The sequence below is a fragment of the Meles meles genome, chromosome 1 (genome assembly GCF_922984935.1).
Source record: "Meles meles chromosome 1, mMelMel3.1 paternal haplotype, whole genome shotgun sequence".
Taxonomy (NCBI): domain Eukaryota; kingdom Metazoa; phylum Chordata; class Mammalia; order Carnivora; family Mustelidae; genus Meles; species Meles meles.
In genome coordinates this window covers 197,099,775-197,115,744 of record NC_060066.1, presented here as the reverse complement: position 1 = coordinate 197,115,744, position 15,970 = coordinate 197,099,775, and the positions used below count along the sequence as shown (strand labels likewise).

Sequence of the window (15,970 nt, the reverse complement as noted above, 5' to 3'; positions counted from 1 at the left end):
CCGGAGTGTGAGGTCAAGCCCAGGGTCATCAGGACTCCAGGTGAGAAAATGCTGAAATATTTACTCTTTAACAAGAGACTTGCCGAGGCAATTTGCAGGTACAAGTCACATGTGTAGACATGAGCTCCTAGCACAGTTCTCCAGCTGGGGCTGGTGTTGAGGGAAGGAGGTGAAACTCCCCAGCTACAGCCCAGGACTCAGAGTCCAAGCCACCCAAATGTCCCTAACCCCCAAATATAAGCCAGAGGTGGGCTGGGAGAGGCAGCCAGAGCCCCCACAGCCATGGAAGGTCCTTCTCCCAGGAGAAATCATGGTGCTAGGTTTAGTGTAGACAATCTTTATTGGCAGGTGTTAAGAGTGCAAAATGGTGACAAATCCAGAGGGATGGGAAAGGAGGTGGGGCATGGTTCCCTTCCTCCGAGTGAAGACCCTGTAACCAGGCCATTGGGGTGGGAGCACTTGACTGGTCACTTTGGGCCCAGCACCCTTCGAAGAACGAACTCCTAGGTGGAGGGATCTCCACACCATAGGGGAAGGGAGCACTACCCTAGAAGGGGCATGGGCCATGTCCTACGCCGGCAGCTCAGCTCCTGCTCGCCCGCGCACCTGGATAGCTTGGGGTAAGGGTGGGCTAACCCTATCCCTCTGCAAACCCAGGTAGCTGCGTCCCGCCTCAGCTTCCCTCTTCCCAGTGCTTAGTCCGGTTGGACTGCCAGGTCCCGGCAGGGGTCTAGCCCAACCCAGAGTACCCAGAGTGAGTAGTTCCTATAACATACCATATTTTAGCCTTCTGAGGCTGCTGGGATCACTGTGGGCTGGCTTTCCCCAAAAAGACCCTTTCTGGGCCACAGAAATCAACCTGGGACCTTTCTAGGTCACAGAAATCAACCTAAGGTAATGAGCATTGAGGCTGCCAGCCCAAACATGCTTTGTCTCCTGAAGGCAATGGACCCCCAAGACAAACAGCCCCTGCACCCCACCATCATGCTGGTCCAAAAGTGGGATACAAAAACCCACAGGTCTATCAAGAACCCCGGCCTGGCCTGAACCCCCGCCAGGGGCCTCATTCGGGGATGAGCCGTGTCTGGTCTGTTCAGTCAAAGGCCCAACCCTGCAGCAGTGCTGGGCCACTTGGCACAGGCTGCTGGTCTCTGGTCACATCTCCTACACACTCCTGGAGGCCCCACATCCTGAGGAAAGGCCAAGCACCTTCTGGCCAGGGTCTGAGTCAGTTACAAGGCAACCAGGTGGGATATGAGTGGGCCCGAGCCAGCAGAGGCTGCACAGGAGTCACGTAGTAACTGACGGTGGCAGGCACGACCCCATCGGCGCCCGGGGGGCGCCAGGCCAGGGCAGCAGCTGCAGCCGGACCCTGCTCAGCCAGTGTCTGGAGCGCCAGCATGGCAATGAGGTCCAGTGTCTGGCGACGCTCGTGGCTCATGAGGCACACAGTGCTCTCGTTGACCACCCGGTGCAGCGTCACCAGGCAGGCGTAGCGGCGGGCCGAGTCGGCTCCACTGAAATGGGCCTCCAGGTAGCGCTCCAGTGTGCGCTGCTGCTCCACCAGGTCTGGGAAGTCGATGAAAAAGCGGGAGCACATGTACCGTTGCAGGGCGCGTGCGTCGGTGCCCGGCTGAGGCCTGAAGCCCCGCACCAGCAGGTGGCAGTACTTGAGGAGGCCACCGCCACGGATCTCTTCAGGGCTGCGTGTGGCGATGATGCGGCGCCGCAGGTGGTCCAGGGCCTCGGCAAAGTCCCCGTACAGGCTCTCACCGGTCACGGTCGGGTGGAAGGCCTCAGACATGGGCGTGGATGAGCACTGGCCAAAGAGCAGCAGGGAGTCCAGGATGATCTGGAAGGAGTCCACGCTGAACTCAAACTGGCGCCGGACCGAGTCCACAAACTTGAGCTCCATGTTCTTGCCGCTCTTGTTGGACAACGAGATGAGGCTCCAGCGGTCCGTGTCTGTGCACACCTTCACCAGCTTCTGCACGTACGCCTCCTTGAGCGTCAGTGGGGTGATCTTGGCCCGGTTCACACCGGCTGGCAGGAAGTCCAGCAGGCAGGCCAGCACCACCTCCTTGGTCAGCTGGAAGGATGCCTCGCTGTGCAGGTCCACGCGGAACACCAGGTCCAGGTCCTTGTAGCCCAGGCCACTCTCAGGGTGCAGCACGTGGCTGGCGGCCGAGCCGTGTAACCGCACCCCGTGCACATGTAGTCCCCTCTCCTCCAGGCGGCTGCGGACCACCTGCGGAAGAGACGGCAGGGCAGAGAGGGGTCAGGAGCCTGGGCCCCTGGGTTCCCCTCCACACGTCCATGTAATAATCACGCCAGCTGTCGTGCCTTTGGAACGTCTTTTAACCCTCTAAACTTTGATTTCCTAATCTGGAGAATGGCTCCTGGGAGCAAAGACTCCAGAAGAACAGCACTAATGACAGCAAACACATACACAGAATTTACTAAATGCCAGGTCCTGATCCAAGTACTTTATACATTAGGATATAAACTTGTATAATTCTCACAGTTACCTATGCTATAAGGTAGGTACTATTATTCCCATTTTACAGAGGGAAAAATAGAAGCACCGAGGAGCAGTAACTCGTCCAAGGTCACACAGCCAGGGAATTAAACTCGGGGAGTTCAGGTCTTACTCACTGTGGTATTCTACCTCTCTAAAACTTCAAGTAAAACACTTCACTTTGCGCCAGCCATGATGCTAACCGCTCAGATGTGTTAGGCATGTAATTGCAGTCCATGTGCATTACTACATTAACCCTCACAATAATCCTGCACTTAGGCATTACGGTCCCAATTTACAGATGGGGGACCACAGGCACAGAGAGGTTAAGTAACATGTCCAAGGTCAGAGAGTAGCCAGGTGGAACCTGGAACCCAGGCCAATTGGATTCTCCAGTCCATGTATGTTCTTTTGATTTGGACATATTCACCTTAATGCATCTTTATAAGGACCCTGTGAAACAAATGTTGTGCTTGTTTTAGAGCAGAAGAAACTGAGGTTTGCGGTGTTACAACCCCTGAGATTTGAGGTGGGGAGGCATTAAGAAGTGGCAGAGCTGGCAGTGAAAACCCAGACCCTTTCTGCTCTTGGGACAGGAGACGGGTGATCATCTCAGAAAGCGCTCAGTGCCCAGCCCAAGTGGGAAGAGATGCCGTAGACCAATCATCTTCAACCTCGAATATGTTCCTTTGGCCAGAGGCATCTTTCTGGGCCTAGGACCATGTGGGGGAGAAGAACGGAGCTGGGCCCAGACATTCGGTTTTCTCAACAACCCAGTGTATTCCAGGCACCGTCCTGAAAGTGACCAGGCAGCATTCCTGCCTTGAGTGATTCTGCAACCCCGCCTTGCTGCCAAGTCAGCGCCCAGCACTGGGCTGGGCTGCCCTCCTCTCTTCTCAGGGAATTACTGCAAAGAATGCACTTAAGTGCTGAGGAGGCAAGCCGCAGTGGGGCAATCTGAGGCGGGCGGCTCCCTCCAGGAAGGCTTCCGGGTGGAGGACCCAGACTAGGGGAAGGTACTGCAATGGCTACAAGGGTAAGCAACTGGCCATCGGGAACATGCTGTGGGAGGAGCTGGGGGCAGGGAGGCTGGGGAGGAACACCCATTAGGCACCTATTGAATACCTGGACCTTCTCACCAAAATCTATGGAGGAATTGATGTTCTCTCTCTCTCTCTCTTTTTTTTTTTCTTTTTAAAGATTTTATTTTTAAGTAATCTCTATACCCCACCTGGGGCTCCAACTCACAACCCTGGGATCAAGAGTTACAAGCTCCATTGACTGAACCAGCCAGATACCCAGATGGGGGACGGCTCTCTATGATCTCCAAGTTATAGCTGGGGAAACCAAGGCTCACAGAATTGTCATCATCTGCCCGAGATCATGCAGAGGCACCTTCAAATCCAGGTGTGGCTGACTCTCCTCCCATCATATTGCCACCCCAGGATTTAGAAGGAGCAGAGACTAGACACTAGGGTTCTAACACTCCCTTTCAAAACTTCAAAGTGAGGGCGACCCTCCAGTCACTAAAGCTGAGTCAAGGTAGTTAGGAATGGGAGGGTGGGGTTGGGAGATGCCTTGGCCAGATAGACTGCGAAAGCTGGAGGTAAGGGGCCAGTTGCTACAGCCCGGCCTGTGGGACTTCTCACCCACATCCTGGAAACTGGCAGCTGTGCCCATGTAGGCCAAGGAGAGAAACAGGCAAGACCTTGTCCCAAGGACCCTGCCAGACTTGCAAAGTGGACCAGCCCCCTCCCCAGGTCCCAGTAGAGCTGACGGAGCCTTACTCAGTGCCAGCACCAGCTCCCAGGCTGCTGCTCACCCCAGGGCATGGCATCTGGCCTGGTGAGTAGGTAGCAGTACCCTTGTTAAACCGCTTGCGTCAGGCCGTGGGGCTGGCTGTGTCAGCCAGCCGGCAGCTGTTGTCCCTCTCCCAGGTGTGACTATAGCTCCAGCTTGGCAGGCGGACCCCAGATACCGCCACACCCAAAGACTGCAGGGCAGCTTAGAGTCTCCTGAATCAGACTTTCCAGCCATGAAGGGGGCAGTGGCTGCACCCTCCTTTCTCCTGTGCCAAGGGCCTCCCCAGAATCGCTCTGTTCCTGGGCCACTGCCAAGACCTGCAGTGGGTGGGTGGGGGCATATGGGTGCTGTCAGCGAGCAGGCTCACAAAACTCCAATCTGGAGCTGACTAATGCAGGCCCTCTGGCTGCAGCTAGAGAGATCAGATTGTCTCATTCAGTTCCCTGGGCCCAGAGAGGGCGAGGGACTTATCCAAGGTCACACAGCTAGTTAAGTGGCTGAGTTTCATTAGGCAGGGGAGATTCCTACAGGGGAATGGGTCCCTCTAGCTCAGGTCCAATGAAGATGAGCATCTCTAGCTGCTCAGATTGCTGCTGTAGGCAAAGTCTTATGGAATACAGAGGGAGAAAGATTCTAATTCTTTTTTTTTTTTAAGATTTTATTTATTTATTTGACACAGAGAGAGATCACAAGCAGACAGAGAGGCAGGCAGAGAGAGAGAGGAGGAAGCAGGCTCCCTGCTGAGCAGAGAGCCCGATGTGGGACTCGATCCCAGGACCCTGAGATCATGACCTGAGCCGAAGGCAGCGGCTTAACCCACTGAGCCACCCAGGCGCCCCAAGATTCTAATTCTTGAATCGTGGACAACCAGCATCCCACACTACACACACCTAGCATCCTTCCCTCCACCCCACCCCAGCAACTCCCCCACCTCCTCATATAGGCAGTCCGATGGCCCTCATCCCCATGTACACCAAGCACCACTCTCCACAGCCCATACACAACCAGCACCCCCGCCCTCCCCAGTTTGTGAAACTGCCAGCTGTAGATTCCTGCCATGGGATGGACCTTCTTCCCTGGGGATGCAACTGTACAGGGCAGGGGAAGGCACTGTTCCCTTTGGATTCTGGAACCCTGAAATGATGTGGTAAAGTAGTCCAACCCCTCCGCATTGAACAGATAAGGACCCTGGGCCCAGCAAAGAGAACGGACAATAGTCTAGGCCCTGAAGCCAGATGTCCAGCCTCCCAGGCCAGCTCTGAAATCTCGGCTGCATCTCTCCACCACAGCCAGCAGCTCCCTGCTCTGTGATATCTTTGACCCTAGTCTAGGAGAACACTCTCCTATTAGGGGCTCAGGAAGTCAGTTCCTATTGGCCTGCAGTCCCCACCACCTGGCAGGGAGCACCTGAAGGGCAGAGAGGCCAGGTCCCAGACATATCTAGAGCCCTGGTGTCCCGACTAGGGATTGGCACAGAGCAGACACCAGTAAAGGCACTGGGCAGGAACTTCCCCTCCAGGGCACCCTTCGTCCCTGCAGAGGGGAGTTTCCACACGGGGCTCCTCCTTCCCCCATGTCTGAAACAGTCCTGGAGAGACAGCAGTTGGAGCCCCAAGGTTGACCTGAGTGTCCTGGGAAGAAAAGCCTCAACTGGTTTCCTAATTACCCCATGACAGCGGGCAGGGGAGGAATGCCTCAGTGAGCACCACTGGGGCTGTGGGTGAGTCAGCCCTGGGGAATCTGCCCCCACTCCCTCCCATTCCCTGGGAGGGAGGGCGAGGTAATCCCTTAGCAGACACCCCTCCTCCTCAGTGGAGGCTGAGACCATAGGAGGCAGGGGAGTGGCTGGCTTCACTAGCTTCTATGGATAGCTTCCCAGAAAGAAAGTCCGTCTACTGGCAGAAATACACAAGAATTGTGGCTGGATTTTCTGGTTTCTATCAGAAGACTTCCCTAATACTTAGAAGTTGAGTCTTGAGAGGTGGGGAAGAGGTAGAAAGCCTTGAGCCTGAGCAGGTATCTCCCAGGAAGACCCATGATTCTCCAGGTTTGATTTTCACCTCTTTAGGTAATCTTAGACAGCTCATGACCCCTTGGAGCCTCAGCTTCCCCAGCCACAAAATGGGTACAGTGATTACCATTCTGGCATTTCAGAGTATACCAGCACCTAGGTTATACAGATAAAAGAGCAATTTGAGGGGTGCCTGGGTGGCTTAGTGGGTTAGGCCTCCGCCTTCAGCTCAGGTCCTGATCTCAAGGTCCTGGGATCAAGCCCTGCATCAGGCTCTCTGCTTGGCAGGGAGCCTGCTTCCCCCTCTCTGCCTGCCTCTCTGCCTGTGATATCTCTCTCTGTCAAATAAATAAATAAAAATCTTTATTAAAAAAAGAAAAAAGAGCAATTTGAAGAGTGCTGAAAGTTAGGTAAAGGGAAGAGGGAGTCTGAGGAACGGGAGAGGGCTACCAGAATTCTCTTTTTCTGCTCCTCAGGAGACACCACGGCCAAACTTCACTTCCAGTTCTGGGGAAGGGAAGAAACACTGGACACCCGATGTCGCCCTCCATCATGCAGACACCAATACTGGTTTGGTGCTTAGTTAATCTCCTGCCACATCCCCAGCTGAGAAGGATGGAGTCCTTTTTGGGATTTCTAGGATTTTCCACTTAGCCACAAGGTTCTTGAGCCGAGGGCTGAGGAAGCACAGGACAAAGTCTGCCCCAAGAACCTCCAGAGAGGGAAGGAGTGAGTGTGTGTGTCTTGGGGGGGTGGTGGTGTGTGAAACCCAACGATGAAGATTTGGGGATGAAAAAAACCTATTTTGAACCCAAGCATGCACCCCTACCCATCCAGAGCTTCCTGCTATCCTTAGTCTCAGCAGACAGGGCCACTCTCCTGCCGGCCACCCCCCTCCACCCCCACCCCAAGCACCACCGCAGCCAAGTCCCGCCCCATTCTCCTCCCATTTCCTAGCCAGGGCCAGGGTGAATGGTGCGGGAGGAATCGAGGCTCTCCCGAGGCAGAGGAAGGGAAAGCCAGATGGAGGGAGCATGGTCTACTGCCCATGCTCTGTGCGATCTTGTTACAGTCCCTGTCCATCTCTAAGTCTCATTTTCCCTAGCAGTGCAGAGAATCGAACAGACTCTGGGTGCCTCCAAGCACAAGAATCTGTCAGGCTGGAGACCCCATAACTCCCCACCCCCTTCCCGGGACCCGCTCACCTGCACAATCTGCCGGGGCTGCACGCTCAGAGTGGGGAAGTTGCCGCGCCCGTGAATGGGAATCGGTTCTTTCAGGAGCGCGTCCAGTCGCTTCACCTGTGGCCAGCCTAGCCCACTCAGGTGCCGTCCGAGGGAGGCCAATGAGGCCTCCGGGTCGGGGCCGCCGCCTGCCGGGGCGGCCGTGGCCACCGCCGAGGCCGCAGCCGTCCCCACCTGCGCAGCTGCCTGGTCCAGACTCTCAGCTCCACTCTCCGACGGCATCATTAGCCCGGCCCCGGGGCCCCGACGGCAGAAACCGGGGGGGTGACTAAGGGGAGAAGGGCAGGGAGAGCGGCTGTGCCGGGGCCAAGGCGAGGGGCGCGGCTGCAGGGACTAGGTGGCAGCGACGGCGAGGCAAACTCAGGGCACACCTCCGACGGCGACGACCAACCGACCCTAGAGCCTGTAACGCGGGGCCCAGCAGACTCTTATAGGCCGCGGGCGACATGCCCATTGGTCCAGACAGCTGTCACACAGTGGGAGCGCCCCGCCTCTCAGCTCCCCTGCCATTGGTCAGCAGAATTTGGCACGTGAGTCACTAGTCGCCAGGGAGATTCCGATTGGCTGGCTGGCATGCACCTGCCCCACCCTCCGGCCCAGGCAGAAATTCCCTCCTTTGGTCCTTAAAGAACTTCTGTTCGCAGTGATTGGCCCGCGCGGAGGCAGGCCGAGACTTAAAGGGACTGCGCCCTCCAGCGGCAGGCGGGAGGGAAGTGATCCGTGGAGTCTGTAACACGGTTGGACCACTAAGAAGCTCCAGGATTCCTTTCGACGCTGGAAGGGATTTAGAGTTCGCCTGGCCTGGTCCTGGTCATCCGCTATTTTCAGAAGCCCAGAGACACTGCGCCGCCTGTTCAACTCCACACAGCGCTCCTCCTGTTCTTCCAGAATCAAGGAAAGGTAGCAAACTGTGTATACCGAGGTAGATGCTATTTAACGCACTCCTGATTGGCCCTTGTCAACCACAGACTCGCCAGCGTTAATGTTCCTATTGAGGGGAGGGGACACCTGTTCAGAGAGGGGGCGTGACTCCTTCAAGGTTACACAGCAAATGAGTTGCGGCATGCTCTTTCTGTTATGTTTGTGCAGACCCAGGGCCTTTAGGGGCTGGAGGATGGAAGGCAGCTGGAAATGGGAAGTTGGTTTTCTTGACCCTGCGTCTTGGGCTCCTCTGTAGCCCGTTCTGGTAGGGGCTTCGTAAGCAGTTGGTGGAAGTCTTTCCTTCCAGCTTCTCAGACTTATCAGGTCCTGTGTGCCCTCAGGCAAGTCACTAACCCCTCCTGAGCCAGTTTCCTTTTCTGTCCCAGAGAAGATGTTCAATAAACATTTTTTTTTAAAAAATTTGATTTGTGGGGCGCCTGGGTGGCTCAGTGGGTTAAAGTCTATGCCTTCGGCTCAGGTCCTGATCCCAGGGTCCTGGAATCGAGCCCCGCATCGGGCTCTCTGCTTAGCGGGGAGCCTGCTTCCCCTCTCTCGCTGCCTGCCTTTCTGCCTACTTGTGATCCCTCTCTCTCTCTCTGTCAAATAGGTAAATAAAATCTTAAAAATTTTTTTTTCATATATTCTTTTTTTCCCTCTAAATATTTTATTTATTCATTTGACAGAGAGTCACAGCAAGAGAGGGAACACAAGCGGGGAGCGTGGGAGAGGGAGAAGCAGGCTCCCCGCTGAGCAGGGAGCCCGATGCGGGGCTGGATTCCAGCACCCTGGAATCATGACGTGAGCTGAAGGCAGACGCTCAACGACTGAGCCACCCACGTGCCCCCATTTTCATATATTCTCTTGAAATAATATGTTTACATGTTTTTCTTTCCCACTTTACAGAGCCTAGAGGGATGAGGTTTATTGTTACCTTTTTAAAAAGATTTTATTTATTTATTTGACAGACAGAGATCACAAGTAGGCAGAGAGGCAGGCAGAGAGAGAGGAGGAAGCAGGCTCCCTGGTGAGCAGAGAGCCGGATGCCGGGCTCTATCCAAGCACCCAGGATCACAACCTGAGCCGAAGGCAGAGGCTTTAACCCATTGAACCACCCAGATGCCCCTATTGTTACTTTTGAATTCACTTTTTCTTCTGATTTTAAATCTACATACCTGAGGTGGACTTTCAGAAATTGAATCTGCTAGATTTAACACTAAAATATTTTTTCTTAGATTAAATATCATTCTTCTAACACTGCCCCGTTCTATAAGGCAGGCCCAGGAGGGAGTAATATCCCCAATGTTACAGAAGAGGAAATCAAGACCTATGGATGATAAACTACATTCCAGGGTCACCAGTTTGTCTCCGACAGACCTGGACCTAGAACCCAGGAGCCTGACTCTCAGACTAGAGCAATCACTTCCTCTTTCCAAAGTCCAGCACAAGCAAGATCCTGCCTTTGTCCCCTCCCTCCCTTTTGTCTGGGATCAGGGGCTTCCTCCAGCCCCCTGGAAGGGGACCTGTTGCTCCCTCTACTGCTTGATTGTGTGACTATGGGCAAGTCATTGCACTGTCCTCAGTGAAGTTGCTTACTGTTTTGTTTTACCTTCTTTTGAAAGAGAAGAAATAGATGAGAAACCCCTTTTGCTGAACCCAGAGTCTCCAAACCCTTGACTTTCATGGCCCCAGCAGAGGAAGGAAGAGAAAGGAAACTAACATATACTGAAGACCTACTATGTTCCAGGTCACTTTACATACATGACCTCTAATTTCTAAAATACAGCTCAAGATGTGGGATCATTATCCTCAATTTGCCGATGAAGAAACCGGGGCTTAGAGAAGTCAAGTGACATGGTCATACAACCACTAATTGGCAGGGTGGGACTTGAATCCAGGTCTCCTGACTCCAGAGCCCTATTTTCCAACTGCTACTCATGGAAGAGTTGGCACAGATCACAGTACCATGCTTGGCACAGCCCTGGTACCACCCTCAAGATGTATCCATTCATTCATTCATTCATTCATTCATTCATCAACCAACACATATATACTAAGCACTGTGTACCAGGTGCTGGGCTAGATCCAAGATATGATGGGCAAGGTCCCTACCCTAGAGCTGACATTCTAGTATAAAAAGAATGTAGTTAAGTAAGCTTAGTTTATTTAAAACTCTCTCTCTCACTCCAGGTATACTCATGGTTGCTCTCTTTCCCATTCCATTTTATTTTCTTCGCATTATCTGAAATGTCTTATTTCTTTGTTTAGTTAACTATGGGAGTTAACTAAGGGAATGTAGGAAGGAAAGAAGGAAGGCGAGAGAGCAGGGGGTATACTCAAGAGGGTTTTTACCTTCACCAAGACCAACTTCTAATTGTCCCAGTGAATGGCGGAAATGACGGCTGGGGTAGCTTCTAAAGAGTCCATCTGGCTTTCAAACAATATACGTGAGCCTTTCTCCTCCCATACATATTTCCCTTCTTAATCCTGACTCTGATTTTAGTTACTCTGATTTAGTTACTCTCTATGATAACTGAGTTGTAGTGACATAGGTAAGTCACTCTCCCTTTCTGGGCCTCAGTTTCCTAGTCTGTAAAATGGTGGTGAAATAGGAGTCAGGTTTTTCCATTCACCTGTGACATGAAGTGATGGAAAGGAGAAGGGGCCCTGCAGAGAGTGTTGGCCTCCACATCTGGACTCCAGCTCTGGACGAGCATTCTGGAATCAGCCCACATTTCTGAGCACCCTGTTTGGAACCACACGAGGCCGTTTCCATACAGTTTCTTACCCAATTTTTGGAACACAATCTTTTTTTTTTTTTAAAGATTTTATGTGTGGATGTATGGATGTATTTATTTATTTATAGCATGAACAGGGAGAGGGTCAGAGGGAGAGGGAGCAAGAGAATCTCAAGCAGACTCCGTGCTGAGTACAGAGCCGATATGGGGCTCTGTCTCATGATTTGGGCTGAAATCAAGAGATAGACGCTTAACCAGCTGAGCCACCCAGGTGCCCGCAGAACACAATCTTTTGACAAAGGAGTGATCTCTCACTTTGCATGAGAGGAAACTAAGGCTCAGAGAAACAAATTAATTTGCGCAGGGCCCCACAGTGGGAAGGACAGGCTTCACACCCAGGTCCAGCTGAACCCCAGGCCCATGCCCTACACAGAGCCCTGTCTCTGAGCATGACTTGGTTTGTTCAGAGATGGTCCCTCTATGGTTCTAGTCTTCCACCCTGCCTCAGTCCCTCATGGCCAAGACACTTTCCTGGACCTTGTCGGTATCCTGTGTAATTTCGATAGCAAGTATCCCATCCTCTGAACACCACCTCCTGTCTTTCGCCTCTCTGCTTCTAGAACCCCGACTGCAATGGCTCCTGATTCCCTAGGTTCTTCAATCTATGGATCCTCCCACCTTCCCCCACTGTTTCTAGCCTCTTTAACCAGCTCTGCTTCCATGGACCATCATTATAATTACTGCCTTGCACACACCCTCACCCCCTTGCTGCTCTCACCTGGCAAAACCACACCCTGGTTAATCCAGCTGGGTTTGTATCCCACAGTTGACTGAAGGTGGACAAAGACAGCCCTGCTGATAGGTCTCACTTGAACATCGCATCCAGGTCTCTATCCTCTCCAGGGAGCCCGTAGCACCCTCTGGCAAGCCTACCATAGGACCAGCAGCTTTCACTCCCCTGAGGTCCTGAGACAATTCCTATCCCCCCAAAACCTCAACCCTGGACAGCTCCTCCCCTGTCCCCTCTCAGGGGAGGACCTTGGTTCCTAAATTGAGAAAATAGAAGAAATCAAAGGAGAATTTCTTCTTTTTTTTAGATTGTATTTATTTATTTGACAGAGATCACAAATAGGCAGAGAGGCAGGCAGAGAGAGAGGGGGAAGCAGGCTCCCCGCTGAGCAGAGAGCCTGATGAGGGTCCTGAGATCATTACCTGAGCCGAAGGCAGAGGCTTTAACACACTGAGCCACCCAGGCGCCCCACAAAGGAGAATTTCCATAGACTCTCAATGCCTACCCAATCCCTGGGTCTGTGCCTCATTTGTAGCCTTCCTCCTGCTGCCTTGAGTGAACCCGCTTGTTCTTCCCCGCAGCTTCCCAGGCACTTACCCACCAGACCACCTGCCTCTCACCTGCTCAAGGACTTCACCCTGGCGATTTTCCCTTCTCTACTGGAACATTCCAATTAACGTGAAAACAGTATTTCTTGCATCTTAAAACAACAACAACAACAACAACAAAGCCCAGCAAAACAAAGGTGTCCTTCCCATTTCTCTATATAGCAAATCTTCAATGTCTGTGCTTGCGGTCTTCGGTTATTTTGTTCTTTCTTGAACACAATTCAGTTAGACTTTGTCCCCACCACTGCACCAAAACTGCTTTGTCAGGGTCTCCTGTGACCTTCACATTGCTAAATCCAATCATCAGTGTCTTTTAGTAATAGCTTTATTGAGATATAATTCGCAAAGGGTACACTTACCCATATAACACATACAATTCAGTGGTTTTTTTGCATACTCACAGAGTTGGTCAGCTAGTACAATAATCAATTTTAGAACATTTTTTATTACTTCTGGGGTGTCTGGGTGGCTCAGTCGTTAAGTGTCTGCCTTCGGCTCAGGTCGTGATCCTGGGGTCCTGGGATTGAACCCCATGTTGGGCTCCCTGCTCAGCAGAGTCTGCTTCTTCCTCTCCCTCTGCGCGCGCGCTCTCTTTCTCTCTCCAATAAATAAACCAGTGTCTTTTCATGTGTTTATTGGCCATCTCTGTCTTTGGAGAAATGTCTGTTAAATCCTTTGCTCATTTTGTAATTACATTATTTTAACGTAATGGTTGAGTTTCAAGAGTTCTTTATATATTCTAGATATAAGGTCTTTCTTTTTTTTTTTGCGATATAAGGTCTTTCTTTATTGGATATATGATTTGCAAAATTCCTTCCATTCTAATGGTCAATTCTTAATCCACATATTTCACTAGACCTATATATTTCCTGTGGCAAAGCTGATCCCTCCTTCCTCCTTGAAATACTTTTCAGTCCTTGACATGTAAGACAGTCTCTTGCCCTGATTTTGCTATTTTGCTGTCTCCTCATTCCCTCACCCACTAGACAGTGAAACGCCCAGGACTCACTCCCTGCTCCTCTTGTCTTTTCTGCCTGCACTCATTCCCTTGGTGATTTCATTCAGTTTCAAGCTTTAAATGCCATGTGTGGGGGGGCAAATCCCAGCTTTGCCTGTTCCAGCCCAGAGCTCTCTCCCCAATTCTAGGCTCATTTATTAATTGTACTCAACATCTCCACAGCTCTTCCTCGACTTACAATGGGATTCTGTCCTGACAAACCCATTTTATATTTTTATTTTTTTAAAATTTTTTAAAGATTTAATTAATTTATTTGACAGACAGTGATCACAAGTAGGTAGAGAGGTAGGCAGAGAGAGAGGAGGAAGCAGGCTCCCTGCTGAGCAGAGAGCCTGATGAGGGTCTCGATCCCAGGACCCTGAGATCATGACCTGAACCAAAGGCAGAGGCTTTAACCCACTGAGCCACCCAGGCGCCCCTTTTTTACTTCTTTTTGTCTCACATCTCACGTCAAGTTTGTCAGCAAGCCTTGTTGGCTGTACCTGCAGAACACAGGCAGAATCTGCCCCCATCTCACCCGGGGCCACAACCCACTGCCACCTCACGGCTTTCGCCCTTCTGCCCGTTATCGGTGCCTCCCTACCGGCCCCTGTGATTGGGCTTGTCTCCTGCAGTCTGCTTTCAACTCAGCAGCCTGAGTGATCCTTTAACTTTTCTCCTCCAAGACTTTATATAACATTTGTTTATTTTAGAGAAGGGAAAGGGAGGAGCAGAGGGAGAGGGACAAGCAGACTCCAGAAGCGAGTCCAATGCGGGGTCCAGCCCCACAACCCTGAGATCACACCCTGAGCCGAAGCCAAGAGTAGGACACTTAGCCAACTGAGCCCCCCCAGATCATGCCATTTTAATGCCTCCATCTCACTTGGAAGCAAGCCAAAGTCCTTCCAATCGCAAGGTTCTACAGGATATCCCCAGCCTTGTCTCCTCTCCCTCACTCCTCTGTTGCAGGTACACTGGCCTCCCGGATGCTCCCGTCCCACCTCAGGGCCTTTGCGATCTCTCTGTCATCTGTCCGACTCACTCCTGAGAGCCACCTGGCTTCTCCTCCGTTCCTCCAGCTTCTTTTTCTCACTGAGGCCTCGCTCACTAACCACTGAGCATGGCGACCTCCCACCCCAGCTATCCTCTCCTCTGCTTTGTTGTTTCCACAGCCCCCAACGCCATCCACAAATCAGACTGTGTAGACTTACTCATTGCCCTTTTCCCTGTCAGAACAGACGTCCCAGGAGGGCAGAAGTTTTGCCGGTTTTTGTTTTCTGTGTATCGCAGTTCCCGGTACGGTAGTTGCTGGTTATTTGGCATTCAGTAAATAGTCATGGACTAAAGGAAGGGGTGCTTGAGGAAAGGAGGAAGAAGCACCTTCTAGAAGCAGGTCTTGCAGGGAGTGGTACTGTGTGGCCACAGCCGGATCTCTGAGGCAGGTCTTGAATCTGAGTGTTCCCCAAGTTCACTGAAAGTTGGTTCCTGGTTTCCACCTGAGGAAGCCTGCTGTAGTGAGAGCCAAAACTTTGAGTTGTAACTTGGGCATAAAAGACCCAGTGTGTGAGTGCTGCTCCTCCTGGAAACAGTGCTAATTTGCCAACTGGGAGCAAGGTTCAGACAGGTGACTTTGGGGACGTCAAAGAGGAAGGAAAAAGGGTAAGACCATAGATGAAGATGAGGTTCTAGTGGGGAGGACCAGGATGGCTGGGGGCTGGATCCTGAAGGACAGGAAGAGGCCCCAGAAGGCAGAGCTGTGAGCAGGGCACTCTGGGACCTCACTTCCCTCACGTTCAAGGCTGCCCACAAGGCTCCTCCCTGTCCCCAAGCTGGTTAGAATCTGTCAGAAGCAGCGATGACTGAGGATTAATTATGCCCATTTCATGGGTGAAGAAACTGAGGCTCAGGAAGGTAGTGATATGAGTCTGTCTCTTCTCTCATGCTAGAGTAGAAGCTCCTCAAGTTCAAGGGCCGCTCGCCCCCATTTCTGTCTCCTCAGAGCTGAGGTTGCTGTCTGAAAACAGGAGTGGGTTCTCATCAGTGGGTTTCCAGCTCCACCAATTCCACATTCCATTTTATAACAAATATTCTAGAGTATTTCTTTCCTGTAATGGAATACAATTCATAGGTAATGTATTCCATCTATATATTCCTAATTTGGAAAAAAAAAAAAGATAATGCCCTATCTGAAATATAGAGGAAAAATAAAAGGAAGGTGATCTATGTCTTTTTTCTCCTGATTTAATTTTTTTAAAGATTTAATTTATTTGAGAGAGAGAGTTCGAGTGTGGTGAGGTGGGTGGGGGGAGGGTGTAGGAGCAGAGGGAGAAACAGGCTCCCTGC

General features: G+C 51.8%; 1 protein-coding gene across 1 annotated transcript; it reads right to left on the bottom strand.

Moving 5' to 3' along the window:
- Positions 1–332: 332 nt before the first annotated feature.
- Positions 333–7,983, bottom strand: TENT5B (terminal nucleotidyltransferase 5B). The gene is made up of 2 exons (XM_045997754.1): positions 7,538–7,983; positions 333–2,248 (listed from the first exon to the last, which is right to left on the bottom strand). The coding sequence occupies exons 1-2, from the start codon at positions 7,799–7,801 to the stop codon at positions 1,229–1,231; spliced, it is 1,284 nt and encodes a 427-aa protein (XP_045853710.1). The 5' UTR covers positions 7,802–7,983; the 3' UTR covers positions 333–1,228.
- Between the last annotated feature and the right edge of the window lie 7,987 nt (positions 7,984–15,970).

What these genes read in the sequence shown, in the direction of transcription:
- TENT5B (XM_045997754.1), bottom strand. Translation starts at nt 7,801, where the DNA reads ATGATGCCGTCGGAGAGTGGAGCTGAGAGTCTGGACCAGGCAGCTGCG. An exon ending in AGCCCCGGCAGATTGTGCAG is followed by an intron (nt 2,249 to 7,537) that starts GTGAGCGGGTCC and finishes TCTCTTCCGCAG; the next exon opens with GTGGTCCGCAGCCGCCTGGA.